General features: G+C 33.2%; 1 protein-coding gene across 3 annotated transcripts in view; it reads left to right on the top strand.

The window, feature by feature from the left end:
* ZFC3H1 (zinc finger C3H1-type containing) overlaps positions 1–16,800 on the top strand; it is a 50,623-nt gene that overhangs the window by 20,747 nt on the left and 13,076 nt on the right. For all 3 annotated transcript variants that reach the window (XM_043879440.1, XM_043879458.1, XM_043879448.1), the window contains exons 7-24: positions 713–810; positions 2,055–2,264; positions 2,456–2,620; positions 3,836–3,973; positions 4,599–4,720; positions 5,131–5,280; positions 6,658–6,832; positions 7,072–7,203; positions 7,562–8,104; positions 8,190–8,299; positions 9,177–9,308; positions 9,409–9,530; positions 10,441–10,542; positions 10,741–10,860; positions 11,996–12,179; positions 13,654–13,840; positions 15,125–15,313; positions 15,955–16,192. In XM_043879440.1, coding sequence (XP_043735375.1) covers positions 713–810; positions 2,055–2,264; positions 2,456–2,620; positions 3,836–3,973; positions 4,599–4,720; positions 5,131–5,280; positions 6,658–6,832; positions 7,072–7,203; positions 7,562–8,104; positions 8,190–8,299; positions 9,177–9,308; positions 9,409–9,530; positions 10,441–10,542; positions 10,741–10,860; positions 11,996–12,179; positions 13,654–13,840; positions 15,125–15,313; positions 15,955–16,192 — 3,117 coding nt within the window. The remainder of the gene's footprint in view (positions 1–712; positions 811–2,054; positions 2,265–2,455; positions 2,621–3,835; positions 3,974–4,598; positions 4,721–5,130; positions 5,281–6,657; positions 6,833–7,071; positions 7,204–7,561; positions 8,105–8,189; positions 8,300–9,176; positions 9,309–9,408; positions 9,531–10,440; positions 10,543–10,740; positions 10,861–11,995; positions 12,180–13,653; positions 13,841–15,124; positions 15,314–15,954; positions 16,193–16,800) is intronic.

Raw genomic sequence — 16,800 nt, 5'->3', positions numbered from 1 at the left:
TATTAAGTTTCCCTAAGGTTATATGGTTTAGAGGTAGCAAGAGTAATCTTCAAATCTGTCAGATTTCAGTGAGTCTAAAGAAACCACTGAAGGTCAAATAAGCAGTTATTTTTATCTGCTACCAAGGAAAAAGTGCTAACAATTTAATTGAGATGCATCAGTAACTATTTCAGAATTACTAAATTTGAAAAAAAATGTATACTTTAATGATTAAATGCATAGGTAATTCTTTTCATTCCTAGTCCTGTTTGCCTTCTCTCCAGTTTAAATAGTCTGTTTCTTCACTTTTCTGCACATTGAGGGAGGGATGGGGTCTCGGCATCACTGTTTCCTTTGGTTATGATACTTTGGCAGATTCAGGGGAAATTTTTGTTTTATTATTTCTTAAAAAGTATGTTTTTTTCCAAAAAGCAATAAAAGCCTTTCCTGCTTTATTCCCTTTTACCACAAGTAGGTGAAAAGTAGAACAAGATAGAAAAGTTTTCAAGGGACTAAATATCAGCTTAAGTGGATGGCTAACTTTATAGTGATATAAGAGCAATTATAAATAGGCAGAGGTAGTCTCATGGAGGTTAAGTATTTTATTGGAGATTAATACAATCTCACTTGTACTTTACTTAGATGTAGTTGTATGTCTTTAAAAATATTATAAATTTAATTTATTCCTGTTGAATATATGTTATTAAACTCCTATAAAAATTTTTCTTAACAGCTCCTTCACCAGTGCAACCACCCTTCTTCTCTGAATGTTCATTGGGGTATTTTTCTCCAGCACCATCTATTTCTTTGCCTCCACCACCTCAGGTTTCTGTAAGTGAGGATTGGTATGATTTCTAAGAAAGTTTGGTTGCCTTGTGTCTTTTCTAATTTGTTTTGAAAAGCTGTCATGTAGTTAATAATTAGGTTTGAGAGCATAAAGTCTGCTTTCCAGAATTAATAGCTGTGAAATCTATGGTATATTAGTTATTGGCAGGCTATCAATCTGGTAGATTTTTTCATAGCTAATTTTTAGTCTCATGTTGGACTTTCTTTCAATACTTAGCATGTTTCCTTCTTTATTTTTGCTCCTCAGAAAATGTATTCTTAAGCAGAATAAGAATTAGCTATTATTTTGGATTTTTTTAGAGGGTAATTGGGATTTAAGTGCATTTAAGGTGCTTCTGGAAACTTTTTCCTTTCTCGTCTTTTGATTATATAGTTGTTTTTAATTTAGAAATTCAGTAAAGGAAAAGCATTGACTGGTTAAAGAAAAGTTGATTTCTTTTCAACCTACTTTTGAAAGAACTGCCAGTCAGTCCCCTGTTAAAAAAAGAGAAAAGGCAGTGGGGGAATCACAAAGTGATTTGTAAGTTTTCTCTGGATTGAGACAACCAGGAGCTCACACTGGCTCTGTCTTAAGGGGTTAGTAGGAGCTTTGCCATTTCACAGTTCCTAGGCAGACACCTGGCGTCCTCCTGGAAAGTTTAAGATGAGGGGAATATTAGAGTAGAGAGTGAGAAAGAAACATTTTTTTTTCTTCCTTGAATTGTTTTAAGTGCCAAGAGAAATATTGGAAGGTCTTTGAAGCAAAAATGTGTGCAAATGCAGGGATTTGGGTAAAATTAACTGTCTTTACAGATGCTCTTTAAGAAGCCATTTCACACGGATTTTATGAGGGTAGTGGTGGTGATTTCTCACATTTAATTCTTGATATACTCTAGACTGTTCCCATCCAGAATCCCTTTGGTTCCTAATTTTTAATTTTTAGTTAAATATCTGTTTTCAGGTAGTCATCTAGAGAGATAGATCCTGTAAAATTTGATTTCTCTATCATGAAGTTCATAAATTAAATTACAGTTGATTTTAACTTTTTGTAAAAATTATACTTTTTCTTGGCTGAATATTGAATTTGGGTTAGTTTTGAGATTTCCAGTATACTTAGTTCACTTATTCTTACAGTAAAGTAACAACCTGATGTTTACCTTTTTCTAATTTGGTATTGCTGTAGCGATAAATGCTTGGAATGAGTAAACTTTGCATGGTAACTATTGTTTCTTTTTTTTTATATTAACTAGTCTGTACCGCCTTTGAGCCAGCCTTATGTGGAAGGCTTGTGTGTTTCTCTTGAACCTCTACCTCCTCTACCGCCTTTGCCACCTCTTCCACCTGAAGATCCAGAACAACCTCCAAAACCACCTTTTGCAGATGAGGAAGAAGAGGAGGAAATGCTGCTTCGAGAAGAGCTACTTAAATCTCTAGCGAATAAAAGAGCTTTCAAGCCAGAGGTAATTTAGGTACCTGAACCTCTAGGTGGTGCTGTTGAGCTTAGTTTTAGGTAGGACTACTCTGCTAGTTTGGGATTTTTTGGGCTTTTCAGTAAAGTAGGGATAAGTCTGTTAACTAATTTGCTCAGTACTTTTAAAGATGACAGGAATTTCATTTAAAATTGCTTAACATCTGTCTCTTCCTTCTTTAGGAAACATCCAGTAATAGTGACCCACCTTCACCTCCAGTTCTGAACAGTTCACAGCCTATGCCAAGAAGCAATCTGTCCATAGTCAGTATTAATACAGTCTCTCAGCCTAGGATACAAAACCCAAAGTTTCACAGAGGACCTCGTCTTCCACGAACTGTGATCTCGGTAAAAACAAAATAATTAGTCCCTACTCTTACTTAAATATCTTGTGAGAAATTTGTATGCAGTTTTGCTGTCCTGTTCCCTGCCTCTAGTTTATTATATACAAACATACTTTTTTTTTTTTTCATTTATTTTTATTAGTTGGAGGCTAATTACTTTATAATATTGTAGTGGTTTTTGTCATATATTGACATGAATTAGCCATGGATTTACATGTATTCCCCATCCCGATCCCCACTCCCAAAGTGAAATGGGAGCAGTTTTTCACTTGAAAACTGGTAGAGTTTATGATAATATTTTTGAGAAAGCATTATTTTCATCTGAGGGGTATTCTTTCCCCTGTCATTTCCTCAACTTTTGTTTTATATAAATTGGTCCTTTTAGATTTTTCATCTATTCTAGAGTCAGTTTCAGCAAATTTTATATATATATAGTTTTTCCTATCTTTGCTTATGTTTTTGTAGTTAATGACTGTACTGTAATGAAAGACTTTATAATGTTTTTCACTGTTTGTTAAGGAGATTGAAATGACAGTTTCTTTCTACTTTGTTTTCTAATGACTTTGAAATAAATGTGGAGAAGGAAATGGCAATCCACTCCAGTCTTCTTGCCTAGAGAATCCCGTGGACAGAGGAGCCTGGTGGGCTGCTGTCCATGGGGTCGCACAGAGTCGGACATGACTGAAGCAACTTAGTATGCATGCATGCATAAAATAAATGAAGCAAAGCCAAGTTGAAATCTTGCCTCTGTTAGGTTAACATATCCTCTGTATATCCTCTATATACACATGAAAGCCATAAAGTTTTATTAGTAATAATATAGAATTACATTTTTTCTGACTTTGAAAGGTTAGTCTAGATTGCATTATGTTTCTTTATAGAAAGTTGGTTAAAATAAAACTTAATGAAGAAGATGATGATAGTAGTATCTAGAATATTTCATTTTAGTATATAGAATATAGAATATTTTAAGTTTTTGGTATATCAGTAAAATACAGAATCTTATGTTTTTGTGTATCTGTGGAGTGGGACAAAGTTGGTCAATTAATGCAGTATAAACAGAAGGAACCATAGACTGCTTGAAACCTATTATTTTTATGAATTTAAATTCATACAGGTAAAGTGACTTCTTCAGTGTCGTGAAGCTAATTGTGGTAGAGCTAAGAAAAGGATAGTGATGCATTTGTTGTCAAGAATAACAAATATATTGGCTTTGCAGCTTCCAAAGCATAAATCAGTGGTTGTAACACTAAATGATTCCGATGATAGTGAATCTGATGGAGAGACGTCCAAGTCAACTAATAGTGTTTTTGGTGGATTGGAGTCTATGATTAAAGAAGCAAGACGAACTGCTGAGGTAATTAAGTGCAGTAATGAAAGATGGAAAGGTTTATTGACAGTTACTAAAATTTGCTTGTTTTTCCTGAAAACTAGACCTTAGAGGTTTAGATTTTTTAATATATTGAATTTATGATATATTTTTTGTACTTGTATCACTGAGTTTATATTATGAAGTGTGTATAAATTAAGATAGATTTAACTATTTATTTATTTATTTTTTCATTTATTCAAGATTTAACTATTTAAAAACCCCTTTTGTTTCCAGACTAATCCTTCTTTCAAAATAGTAAAATAGTGTGGATAATTGTCCTCTGTACTAAGGAAATTTATTGGTTTGCGATTATATTACCAGAAAATAGTTTTACTGAAGTGTGTGATCTACTTTTGTCCCTATATGTATTTGCAGCATTTGTTTAGATATGAAATAGTTCAGTTATTTTTAAACCGTAGGTCTTGACTGCTTAGTGGATTGTACAGTTAATTGGTGGTTAAAGGCCAGGATTGTTTCTTTTAAAGGAATAGAAAATAATGATCAAGATATTTATTTCTAAATATATAGATGTGTACTGGATAATGTAAAATATAGATCTAAGTTGAGGTTATGAAAGTTTTTGATCTGGTTGACTTCAAATGTTTTCTAGCAAGCTTCAAAACCGAAAGTACCTCCAAAATCTGAAAAAGAGAATGATCCCATGCGAACACCTGAAGCTCTGCCTGAAGAAAAGAAGATTGAGTATCGATTGTTAAAGGAAGAGATTGCCAAGTAAGTAGCATTTTTTGTAGTTTGCTTTAAAGGTGTGTGCTATTTGCAACACTTAATCTGGATAGAGTTTATTGGCATTGGGAAATGAAGAGGATGCTGTTATCCAAGATGAAGAGTTAATGTTTTTATAAGTTGCACAGAAGGGGGAGCCAGATGATCATCTATAAACTTGGATGCAGTCAGTAATGCACTGAGATACAGACAGCCTAGAAATACATAAACGCTGTTATAAGGAGAACTGCACCATCAGGTTTGGATGCCAGCTTGGGTCATGCACATTGGTCATCATTGTTATTAGTCAGTGTTAGTCACTTAATATTTTTACTTTATTTTATGAAAAAGATTACATCTTTAAAAAATAATTTCAGTTTTTCAGGGAATAATTTATCAACCTTTATTGATTATTTTAGTCGTGAGAAACAGCGTTTGATCAAATCAGATCAACTGAAGACAAGCTCATCATCCCCAGCAAACTCTGATGTAGAAATTGACGGAATTGGCAGGATAGCATTGGTTACTAAGCAGGTTACAGATGCAGAAGCAAAGCTTAAAAAACATAGGTGAGTCTCATTATCTGGTTATACTGCATGTATCAAAATGTTCTATATTAGAAGGATGCCTTTTTGTGCTGTGTGTCAATAATAAGTACTCTGTATGCTTACTAATCCTTTCATACATGGTAGACCTAGAGAGGCTATAATTTTGTGGAATTGTCCATTTACAGTACATAAAATAATAGTATTAATATTTAAACAAAAATACCAAGACTTCAAAATAGTTTTCTTTAGATTTATGTATGGCCTATTCATTGCTAAAATGAAACTCTTTGTTTTGGAATTTTCTTTAAAACCTCTGGCACGTTTTTAGAAATACCTTTATTGGAAGCATATTTTTATTGTTAAAGGTAGACTTAATTGTTCGGAATAAGTCATTACTTAGTGTGTTCAGTAAGACACATGGTCAAATATTGTTATTATAAAAACTATGATATGCAATAACCTTAAGACATATCCAGAGTATTATTTGCCGTAACACTAAGATGTATGAAGGTTTATAGATGAAATATGGCGGTGACCATAAATCTCTAAGGAAATGGTATGGTATGTATATTTTAAAGGAAATTAAAATAAATTCATTTAGCTTCTGTTTCTTTAATAACTTTCATAACAAATGAAAAGATTTTTAAAAATTGTCTTTCTAGTCCCCATCCTCTTTATCGCATATTTATCACATAGCCTCTGTCTTTATGATTGATTCAGTTGTTGTGACTGTTTGAAATATGGTATCTTTCTGGGAAAGATGCTTTTTTTTTTTTAGCCATAATATTCAGTAGTTGAAAAGATGGAAATCTGTATCCATAAATTTGTCTTTCTGTCCTGATTTATACTTCCTAAGTTCATAGTTGTAAGTTAATTAAATGTGCTTGTTTATGTTTATTAGATGTTTGTGTGTTTAATAAACATTATAAATGAACATTATAAATGAAACCAACATAAGGATTTTCTGTCTTTAAGTCCTGGTTTTTCAGGAGTTATTTAGGGCTAAGTTGAAATTTACTGTTGATAGCTTTTCAGCTATAATTCACATTACTCAGACTTGTAAATTCCCTGGTTGTCCAGTGGTTAGAACTCTGTGCTTTCATTCCAGAGGGCCCAGGTTCAATACCTGCTGTGGATGTGGAACTAAGATCCCACAAACCAAATGGTGGAGCCAGGAAAAGATTAACCCTTAGTTGCTTTCATAAAATTTAACAGTGTGTATCTGAATACTTGTGTGATTGAGGAATATGAAAATATTTATCCTTTTAAATATTTACCTCTCTGTATCATGAACATAATTTTAAAAATGAGCTATTACTTTTTAAGTTTTTTATTCTGATGATGTTAGTCCACTACTAATTTAGAAAAACATTAATAATTTTGTTATTTCCCAACTAGGATTCTCTTGATGAAAGATGAATCTGTTTTAAAGAATCTAGTACAGCAAGAAGCTAAGAAGAAAGAATCTGTTCGAAATGCTGAAACAAAAATTACAAAACTTACAGAGCAGCTTCAGGCAACAGAGAAAATTCTGAGTGTCAACAGAATGTTTTTGAAGAAGCTTCAGGAACAGGTAGTGTTCTTTTTTAATTTAAATATTGTAGTCTCATGTTTACTACACATTTTTATGGGCCAAATTTTTAATAAAACCATAAACCAAAGCCATCAAAATATATAACCTATATATTGTTCTTCATTGAGGCATAATGTTAGCACATTTTTAATTTTCAGTTGAATACCCTAAAGCTATTATGTCTAAGAAGGTATTGCCTCTCCTAAGATTTACATTTTCAGAATTACCCTTTATTTCAGATTCACAGAGTTCAACAACGTGTTACAATTAAGAAAGCTTTGACTCTGAAGTATGGAGAAGAACTTGCTCGGGCAAAGGCAGTGGCTAGTAAAGAAATAGGAAAACGTAAACTGGAACAAGATCGCCTTGGAGTAAGTTGTTGGTAGAATTATTTTATGTTTGAAAAGGAGAAGGTTTTAATAATTCTTTTGGGGATAAGAGATGCATGAAAAATTCAAGGTTTTTCCCTGCATATTCAAAGAGAATAAGATTAAAGCTTTGTTTTTAAATGACATCCACACTTTTGGAAGCTTATTTTTTGTTTTTATTTTTTGTTTTTTATATATCACAAAATAACAAGCAAATCTGTTGGAGGCTTTTGTTAAACTTTTATTCTTGTTATTGACTTAGTTTTATAATATTGGCATTGTTGGGATAGCACAATTATCCTAACAAAAATTGTTTATAAAATCATAGCAATATAAAATATTGATATCATTTTCCCCCCAGCCAAACAAAATGATGAGACTGGACAATTCTCCAATATCAAGTCCAAGAAGGCATTCAGCAGAACTGATTGCTATGGAAAAAAGACGGTTACAAAAGCTAGAATATGAATATGCCCTGAAAATTCAGAAACTGAAAGAAGCCAGGGCCCTAAAAGCAAAGGAACAACAAAATATTGCTCCACTTGTGGAAGAAGAACCTGAATTTTCTTTACCTCAACCCTCACTTCATGATCTGACTCAAGATAAATTAAGTCTGGACACTGAAGAAAATGATGTTGATGATGAGATTCTATCTGGTTCAAACAGAGAAAGAAGAAGATCTTTCTTAGAATCCAATTCTTTTACTAAACCTAACCTTAAGCACACTGATACACCTAACAAAGAATGTATAAACAAACCTACTAAGAATACAGTAGAAAAACCAGAACTTTTTCTAGGGTTAAAAATTGGTGAATTGCAGAAATTGTATTCAAAAGCTGACAGCTTAAAACAACTGATTTTAAAAACCACCACAGGCATTTCAGACAAGGTTTTGCATGGTCAGGTAACTGAACATTTCATATTCTTTATGAAATCTAGAATTCACCCTAGCCTTATTTGCCTTTTGAAATTGCTATTTTCTTTTGCAGGAGATTTCTGTGGATGTGGATTTTGTGACAGCACAGAGTAAAACAACAGAAGTGAAGCCGTGTCCGTTCAGACCCTACCATAGTCCCCTTCTAGTTTTTAAATCTTACAGGTATAGGAGAAAGATTCAGTAAGCTTGAATTTCAGGATTGCTCCTTATTCTTAATAGTATCTTAATCTTTAATGTTTGATGACAGTGAAAAAAGTTGAATCACTGAAAGAACGAGCTCATCATTTTAGGAGATAGAAAGATTTAGGTGCTTTGTTGTAGGACTTGAACCAAACAGGAACTAAGAGTTAACTCAGACTTGGGTTTATTAATTCTTATCAAATTCTAATTTCTGGCTACTGATGGAATTGTGGAAAATTCTGAATTACTATCTGTTAAGGATTTTAGGAAAAGTAACAGAGATTCTTATGTAAATTTTTAATATTGCTTTTTAATTTTATTGTTACTTTAATGAATAAATTAGCTAGCTTTCATAAAATTGATTTGACATTTTCAGATGATTAACTTTGGCAGGTTTGGTTTTTTTTTTGAGACTCTTTAGAAGCTGTGTAACTGTTAAATTGGTATGGTTTTATTAGAATCTGTGAAACTGTTAAATTGGTATGATTTAATCATAAAATCACAAAGCACCTACCTGGTAGTATAGACTTTTTCTTTGGTTTTCTGGGTGGCTGGTAATATGTAGAAGAAATACCAATGTTATATAGCATTTTATTATGTGGTAAGAAAACACTACTTTGAAAACCCTAGGATATTTTTGTTCTTTATTTTCTATTTCAGGTATTTTATGTCCTGAGTGTAGAAGTAGTTTGTCCTTGTGACTTGATATTCTAGTTGTTTTCTAGAGTTAATTTTACTATTAAGTAATTAAATAAATAGTAAACTCAGAGTATCAACACTTTGAGAAAGAAAAAAATGAAAAAATGTAAAATTTTCTGAGGACTGTTTGTGGAGCATCGTAATGTGCCTCTCGTTTTAGATTTAGTCCCTACTATCGAACCAAGGAAAAACTTCCCCTGAGCTCAGTATCATTCAGTAACATGATCGACCCGGATCAGTGTTTCTGCCGTTTCGATTTAACAGGAACATGTAATGATGATGATTGTCAGTGGTGAGTAGTTTACATTTGTGAACATTTTATAATTTAAAAGCCAGTCTTGGTCATTAGCTTTGACATATACATGATTATCTTTTCTGTGTTGTTATTTTAGGCAGCATACACAAGACTATACACTTAGCCGAAAACAGCTATTCCAGGATGTTCTGTCATATAATCTGTCTTTGATTGGTTGTTCAGAAGGAAGCACTGATGAAGAAATTGCTGCTGCAGCAGGTTTTAAAGACCTCTTGTTTCCCAAGTGAAAATTGAATTTAGGCAATTTAAACCTTTTATACTCAGTTGTTGGTATCTTTAAATAGCTATAAAAATTCAGTACAGTTATCTGTGACACCTTATCTAGGTCTGCTCTGTCCAGTACAGTAGTCACTAAAATAAAAAGTCACTTCCTCAGTCACTCTGACCACATTTCAAGGGCTTAGCAGCCACTCTTGAGCTCAGTCGTGGTCAGTAGCTTACCAGTAAGACAGTGCCGATGTGGCGCATTTCCATCATTGTAGGAAACTCTCCACGGAGCTCATCTGACTGTTTCAGTTTAAAAAGAGTGTGCTAACATGGCTGCAGAACTTTTACTGATGATTTTAAAAGACTCTATTTTTATTCCTTTTAGAAATAGAGGGGATTGGAAGTTGAGATGACTGTAGGTGAATTCTACAATGAAGTAAAAAAGAACTTTATACAGTTTGACATTGTAGAAAGTGTAGATTACTGCCAGACATTGTGTGTAAATGTTGTTAAGCTTTTCCCCAGATTTACTGCCAAATATTAAACCTTAAACTACAAGTCTTTTGGAAGTAAGGAAATTGATATTCGTTAAATTCAGTATAATCACAATTCTTAGTGATTGTAACAAAACAATCTGTTTAATCATTCCTAATTAAGGACCTTAATTTTCACTTGTTTAGGTTGTTTACTTTTTTTTCAACCCAAATTGGGGTACGTGATATGGTAGGGTTTGCTGTTTTAGTTGAGATAATGTAGGCCTTGCCCTTTAGAAGCCATAGATGTTTTTGACTAGTACCTTTAATTTTTAAACTGTTCTCTTCTTCATACTCTTTAATTAGCCTCATCTCTTTAATCTGTGTTTTTTATACTTCTTATGAAGATAACATTGCTCTAATTTCAGAAAAATATGTTGAGAAACTTTTTGGAGTAAACAAAGATCGAATGTCAATGGACCAGATGGCTGTTCTCCTTGTGAGCAATATCAATGAAAGTAAAGGCCATAGTAAGTATATATATCTTTCTCTTACACAAAAGGACCTTATAGTTTATGAGAACAAATTTTTGGCATTGTATAAAAAATATATTTATTGTTTCTGAGTAACATGATAGAATAAATTTAGCTCTTTTTGAACACTGGTTATCTTTCAGAACTGTAAAAGACTAGTTCTGTTAAATAACAGTCTTCTCCTATCTACTTTAGCACCTCCATTTACAACCTACAAAGATAAAAGAAAGTGGAAGCCAAAGTTTTGGAGAAAACCTATTTCAGAGAACAATTTCAGTAGTGATGAGGAACAGTCTACAGGACCAATTAAGTATGGTAAGAAGTAATTTAAGATCCAGAATCATTAAATGGTGGTGTCATTTCTTTGTCTAAAACTTTGCTAATCTTTTGATATAATCTGTGGATGCACGCTCAATTGTTCAGTTGTATCTGGCTCTTTGCGACCCCATGGATTATAGCCTGCCAGGCTCTTCTGTCCATGGAATTCTCCAGGCAAGAATACTGGAGTGGGATGCCATTTCCTCCTCCAGGGGATCTTTCCGACACAGGGATTGAACCTGTGTTTCCTGCATCTCCTGCATTGGCAGGCAGGTTCTTTACCACTAGCTCCACCTGGGAAACCCCTTGGTATAATTTACTAGCCTTTTAAAATTTTTCATTTTTAAAAAGCAGTGATGCTGCTTGGTGTTTAAGGCAAATAGTTCTTCCTTATGCAAGACTACCCCTTATGTAACAGGAATGTGGTTCCATGACCCATGTTCAGTAAATGCAAGGATCACCCTTTGGTAAATGTGAAGGCTTTAAATATTGCTAAACCTACTTGAGTGGGGAGACTGCTCCCATTTGAGAACTACTGCCTGGCCTATATGTCCTTCTTGAGAACAGGCATTCTGTTTTGTTTCATCTTTGAGTCTGTGTTTTCTGACATGCAGTAGGCTCACAGAATGAATGAATTAAATGAGTGAACAAAGTAATGTGTGAATGAGTGCTTTACTGTCAGGCACATCTTACGTTACAATCTCAGATTTTCATAATTACATACTATTTGTAGATTAGAAGATGTGTTCTTATGTACTTACTTACATTAACACTTTTTCTCTAATTTAAATGTAGTGGAATATATCATCTTCATAAATTATAATTTTCTCTTAAAACTTAATGAATGTGAATTATCAGTTGGTATCATTTACCCTTAGAGTAGGGAGGTCATACTTCTTGTTTGCCCAGAAGAGTCCTACTTTATATCTGTTGTCCTGGTGTTATTTTTATAATAACACCCCTTTTTACTCTTAGAAGTGTCCTGATTTGGACAATAATCTATATGACTGATTTGGTTTAAAGCTATAAGCTTTAGATTTTTATTGATAAAATTACTTGAGAGATGAAGCTGGTTTTTTCCTTAGGTCTGTGGACTAGAGAAATTGTGAGGCTAACTTACTTTTCCTCATAGCCTTCCAGCCAGAGAACCGGGTAAATGTTCCAGCTCTGGATACAGTTGTCACTCCGGATGATGTCAGATACTTTACAAATGAGACTGATGACATTGCTAATTTAGAAGCAAGTGTGCTTGAAAATCCTTCTCATGTACAACTTTGGCTCAAGCTTGCATACAAGTACTTGAACCAAAATGAGGGGTAGGTCTCCTTTTAATCTTTGTGTAAGCTGTTGCACTTTTATATTTTTATGTTTGAGGTTTATTTCATCTCTGGTAATCAGGTTTCCCTCCTAGTATCAATGGAGCCTTTGTTTTTTGACAAAGCGAAAAGTACTTAATTGTTTAAAAGCTGTTAGAAAAAGTTTAAGATTACATCTTGAGTTATGTGCATGGCTCAGTGTATGGGTAATAATTTAGCTACAATCTTTAACTTAAGTAGGCTACTTCAAAGTAGTATCAGTTAAAACAGTAAATTCTGAGCCGTCCAAGAATTAATCATTGCATTTTTTAAGAAGTCAGGTAGTCATGGTCTCTTAATAAAATTTTGATAAAGTCACAGTGTAACAGGTTAAATTTCATGTTAATTATCATTTAGAGATTTAAAGTTTGTCTAAGAACCTCTAAATTCTGGTGGACTGACTTTTCTGTTAGTGTTACATTATGTATATTCACATAAGATAAATATTAATTTATCTCAAAAATGACAACTCCTATTACATAATTATGTTTCTGACTCCTACTTATTGATAGGTTTGCAGAAATAATCTTTTATGACCAGGAGTAATAATTATTGCTATAATTTTGGAATTATAATAGGTTTATTTTTCCGACTCTTTGCAACACCGTGGACTATAGCCCACCAGGCTGCTCTGTCCATGGGATTCTCCAGGCAAGAATACTGGAGTGGGTTGCCATTTCCTTCTCCAGGGGATCTTCCGGACCCAGGGATCGAACCCAGGTCTCCCGCATTGCAGGCAGACGCTTTAACCTCTGAGCTACCAGGGAAGCCCTAGATTTTAAAGGCTGCTTTATCTAAAAACTTGGTATAAAAACTTTTTTAAGGTAGCACTACAAAGTGCTAGTACATCACACATGCCTGAATATGGTGCTTTTTAACTTGCTCTGTGTGTCATTTTCATGTTAATGGGATAAGTTAAAAGTGTTTTGTTTTCTGACTCATTTACTGAACGAAGGCCCAAAAACTGTACATTATTTTATGAATACGATCATGAGAGACAATTTTCTTCTCCAAGAGACAGCAAGCCCTTGACTGTTGAAAAGAACTATTATATTGAAAGCCTTGATTACTTTTTGCTGGTAGTAGCTGGCCTTGAGAACCACTGTAAATCATGAGATATTACTGAATATGGACAGAAAGCACATTTGAAGTTGATGATCTAGTGGTTTTACAACACCATATTTTTATCTGGTAAATGCACATTTGAACATGCACTTAAAAAGGAATTGTTGGCTTTATGGGAAAATTAGGACATTTTTTGGACAAATGTGATATAAAATTTTAATCTACTTCTCTTTATCATAGGTGATTCTAGCTTCTTGGTAGGTTCTAATAGAAAATGGAATTTAAAAGTTGACTTATTAGACTAGACTGATTTTTTTAAAAGTATTTTCAAGCATTCAAAAAAATGCCGCCTTTTCTTTCAAATACGTAGGCTGTGTTCAGAGTCCTTGGATTCGGCTTTAAATGTTTTGGCTCGAGCTTTGGAAAACAACAAAGACAACCCAGAAATTTGGTGTCATTATCTCAGATTGTTCTCAAAAAGAGGAACCAAGGAGGAGGTGCAGGAAATGTGTGAAACAGCTGTTGAATATGCTCCTGATTATCAAAGCTTTTGGACTGTGAGTAGAAACAATAAAGTTGTGTGTGTGTGCATTATCAAATAATTCTTCAGGCCATCTTAAATATTGATGTGTAACTTCATAGATTATATGCTTTGTCTGCATACAGATATAATAATAAGCTTACTTTCACTGTCCAGTAACCTTAAAACCACTTCTCTGGGTCCGGATTAAGGTAAACTAAAAAAGAAGACAGTATTTAGTGAAGAGGAGTTTTTTTGTTGTTGTTGTTTACTTTCTTGGTAATGAAAAAAGATAAACATTTTAAAGCATTTCACACTTACCTATTCATAAGCAATTTTATTTTGAACACATTAAGTGAATTTTTCCTAAGTACCTGAAAATAATTTAAAAAAAACTTTATTTTTTTTTTAACATATTCATGAAGGCCAGAAAACATTTTGGTCTTTTTATTATGTTCTCATTACTTATGAAAATAATCTGTAAATCATACTAATATTGAACCTTGCCAAATTAAAAAGATTTGGTGAAAAAGTTTTTCCTCATTCTCTGAGAAAATGGGATGTTGCTTACCTATGCTTAAAATTATAATTAATCCACTTCTAAATATTCATTGATATGTTAAGTTTTACTGGCTGAACTCAGGAATTATTAGATTCAGATAAACTTTCATATAAACCTGTGGCTGTCAGATCTATCATTTACTTGCTAACTGAAATTCGGAACAGATAGATTTGGATAACATGATATCCCTTAATGAATGAACATAACGCTTTCTTATTCTACTAACTCACTGAATAGATTTAGACAGTGAAAAATGCTTGATTTTTAACCGGAAGCTTTATATAAAAATTAATGCTGTTGATCAACTCAAGTTAGAGTGTGTAATGTTTTTCCTGAAGTTGTTTGGTCTTTAAAGGACTTCTTAATTCTTACAGTTATTTTGTCACATATTTCTTATATGAATTTTATTCTCGAAATTTTTATACAGTCACACACCTGAGCGGTGCAAATTGTATATGGTCATAAACACATGAGCTTTTGAAGATCTGTTGTGGTCTTGCTGCCATTTATCTATTGATTCAATCAAAGGTGAAATGGCTTCAATGGTAATTCCAACAGTATATCTCTCTTGTTTTAGTTGTTATCTGATTCCACTATCCAACTTAGTACTGGAAGATGGGTTTATACATATTTGTAATTATCCTTTTTGCAGAAATTGAATTTTTAATATATGATAATTTCTTAGTAAAATGTGAAAAATCTGTAGTATTAGATTATTCTTGTGAAGCAGGAGTAATCATCTGAAATCCGTTTGGACAGTTTCTGCACCTGGAAAGCACCTTTGAAGAAAAAGATTACGTATGTGAGAGAATGGTGGAATTTCTCATGGGAGCAGCCAAGAAGGAAGCATCAGATACTCTGTCCTTTCAACTTTTAGAGGCTCTTTTGTTCAGAGTTCAGCTGCACATATTTACTGGAAGATGCCAGAGTGCACTTGCAATTTTACAGGTAAGCATTTATTACAGCATTTAATGGCATTATGTAGAGAATTTTTTAAAGGTTTAAAACAGTAGAGCTAGCATTGCTTAAAGATGAGGTTTTAGATTTGAATCTTTGCCACTTTTTAGTAAGTTGTGTGAATTTGGGCAAGTTTCTGACTGTTTCCTCCTTTGCTTATTTAGTAGGGATAAAAATCTTTAGAACACTCTTTAGAATATTTATGAGGTTTAAATGAAAATAATACTTGTTGAGTATCCACCAGAATAAACTTCAATATTCTAGGGATTCACATCATTAAGGGGATTAGTCCATAGTGAAAATCTTCTATATAGGTGTGGTGGGGTTTTTTGTTTGTCATTTTTATTCTGACTAGATTTTGAATTTTAAGACACTTTAAATATACAAATAAATTTAACCTTTTAATTAATTATGTCATAAACCTTAGTATAGTGAAAATTATGTTAATCTATTACTGATCTCTCTAAAGAGTTTTTTCATTTAAAAAATTGGTGACTATCAGAAGTTGGACTTAGCTGTTTAAGAATCATGCCAAAGAAATAAAACACTTCTAATCTTCTTTGCCTTTGCAGTTGAATCTTATTAGGAATATTTTTTAAAATATCTTGAGATTATTTTTCCATTTTACCTAGAATGCATTGAAATTGGCTAATGATGGAATAGTAGCTGAATACCTTAAAACAAGTGATCGATGTTTGGCATGGCTGGCCTACATACATCTTATTGAATTCAACATTCTCCCTTCAAAATTTTATGATCCATCTAATGCCAATCCTTCAAGAATTGTTAACATAGAACCATTTGTAATGCCGTGGCAAGCAGTTCAAGATGTAAAGACTAATCCTGACATGTTGTTAGCAGTATTTGAAGGTAAATATAAACATTTATAAATTATTTAGAACATCAGCTTATTGCTTATTATTCTTCATAATAAAGTGAAACAAATTTATATATTACAAATTGTAGTTTTATGTATTTTTATAAAAGATTTATTTATGTTTATTTTTGGTTGTGGTGGGTCTTTGTTGCTGCACGCAGGCTTTTCTCTACTTGCAGTGAGTGGGGGCTGCTCTTTCTTGAGGTGTGCGGGCTTCAGTAGTTGTGGCACATGGGCTTAGTTGCTCCTGCTGCATGTGGCATCTTCCTGAACCAGGGATCAAACTGGTGTCCCTTGCATTGCAAGGCAGATTCTTAACCACTGGACCACCAGGGAAGCCCCTGTAGTTTTATTATATAAATGCTTTAAAGATTAAATCAGATAAGGTGAGCACGGTCATGTGTGAAAACCAGGAACTGTACTACATTACATAGGTTTTCTGATTACGGCAAAGGGTTTCAGCTGAGCATGTAAATAATACAGCATGTTTACATAGGGTTAATGAGTTGATTGAGTCACAGAACCAGGTAAATTTTGTAAAGCAATCTATCAATGTGAAATTTAAAAGATAATACCTTATTTTTTCAAGTAGTTAGTATTT

The sequence above is a fragment of the Cervus elaphus genome, chromosome 3 (genome assembly GCF_910594005.1).
Source record: "Cervus elaphus chromosome 3, mCerEla1.1, whole genome shotgun sequence".
Classification (NCBI taxonomy): domain Eukaryota; kingdom Metazoa; phylum Chordata; class Mammalia; order Artiodactyla; family Cervidae; genus Cervus; species Cervus elaphus.
The sequence above is the reverse complement of the archived record's forward strand: the minus strand, read 5'-3'. Positions and strand labels throughout refer to the sequence as shown.